At 33.5% G+C, this 1230-nt stretch overlaps 1 protein-coding gene across 1 annotated transcript in view; it reads left to right on the forward strand.

The window, feature by feature from the left end:
• Nucleotides 1–1230, forward strand: part of LOC107102378 (putative all-trans-retinol 13,14-reductase) — a 15336-nt gene that overhangs the window by 7637 nt on the left and 6469 nt on the right. Inside the window, exon 7 of the mRNA XM_015401666.1 lies at nt 213–351. Within this exon, the coding sequence (XP_015257152.1) occupies nt 213–351 (139 nt within the window). The remainder of the gene's footprint in view (nt 1–212; nt 352–1230) is intronic.

Consider the following 1230-nt stretch of genomic DNA (forward strand, 5'->3'; position numbering starts at 1 on the left):
ACAGGGCAAAATTACTTTTGTTACATTACTCCATACATAATAGAGTGACTATAGCACCAGTTTTATATAACACAATTTCATACAATCTATATAATTAGAGGGTCCCCGCTCCATCTCACCATCAGTTTGGGGTCCTTAGCCTGGAAAACATTGAAGACCTCTGCTCTAAAGTAAAGATATTCCAACTAACTTCTAAACATTCTACCTCACAGATGTTCAGGAAAGACTGAACATGATGAAACACGGCAGGGGATCCTTCTTGGTCTTCTCTGGATTCGATGGAACCGCAGAAGAACTGGGTCTTGTGTCTACAAACTTCTGGATGTTCAAAGACAATGACATGGATAAGTCGTGAGTATAATGTTGTATAAAGCACTCAATTGGGGGGTAATAACCACAAGAGGGCGCCATAGTATAAAGAGATAAAGTAGAAATGTTTTGCAGGAGACTCCATACATTTCACCCTTGAAGTCTTTCTCCATTTTGTCTCTTTGAAACCACAAACCTCAAAGCACTTGTGCATTTCTGCAAAGAGGGAGAAAACCTTTACAAATAGATCTGTACAGTTTAGTCTGTAATTTTATCCAGCTTGCTCTGGTCAATACGTTTAAAAAAAAAAAACTTGTTACAATATGTCTGTACCTGCTTTGTATCTTAAAAACAGTTATGCTGTTCCTTATTAACTACTAATTTACCAAATCTTCTTTTTTTAATGGAACTAGGAACATATTTGCATCTTCAATCGTATTTAATCTGGACTAATGCTTTGGTCTAAGACTTAGACAGGGTTTTAATTTACCTACACGCTTGATCTCTCCTCTTCATTGCTTAAGGAAAACGTTACATGTCTTTTGACTTTTTATTTATAAAATTGTTCTATGTTTATATCGTTTGAGCTTAAGCAAATGTATCTCTGACCTGTCTGTTTTTTTCCTCCATTTTGATTATCTATTTTGTTTTTTACGACTATTCTTGACTGTATTTAGGTTTTATTTATTGTCTTCAAACCTATCAAATATCTAAAGAAATCAACAGCTTCATTTAAATAAAAAATAGCTGAATAGTTATTTTTGCTGTTCTTTTATTAAACACTGAAACCTTCTGTTTTAGTGTCATAAAGTGGTAAAAATGTTAAAATGTCAATGTCCATATTGTCCAACACTGGAAAAACGATCTAGAAATAAGTAAATATTTCTTAAATTAAGTGTATTAACCCTTAATTTGAGTAGG

This window comes from Cyprinodon variegatus, unplaced genomic scaffold (genome assembly GCF_000732505.1).
Source record: "Cyprinodon variegatus isolate N-32 unplaced genomic scaffold, C_variegatus-1.0 Scaffold1245, whole genome shotgun sequence".
Lineage (NCBI taxonomy): Eukaryota > Metazoa > Chordata > Actinopteri > Cyprinodontiformes > Cyprinodontidae > Cyprinodon > Cyprinodon variegatus.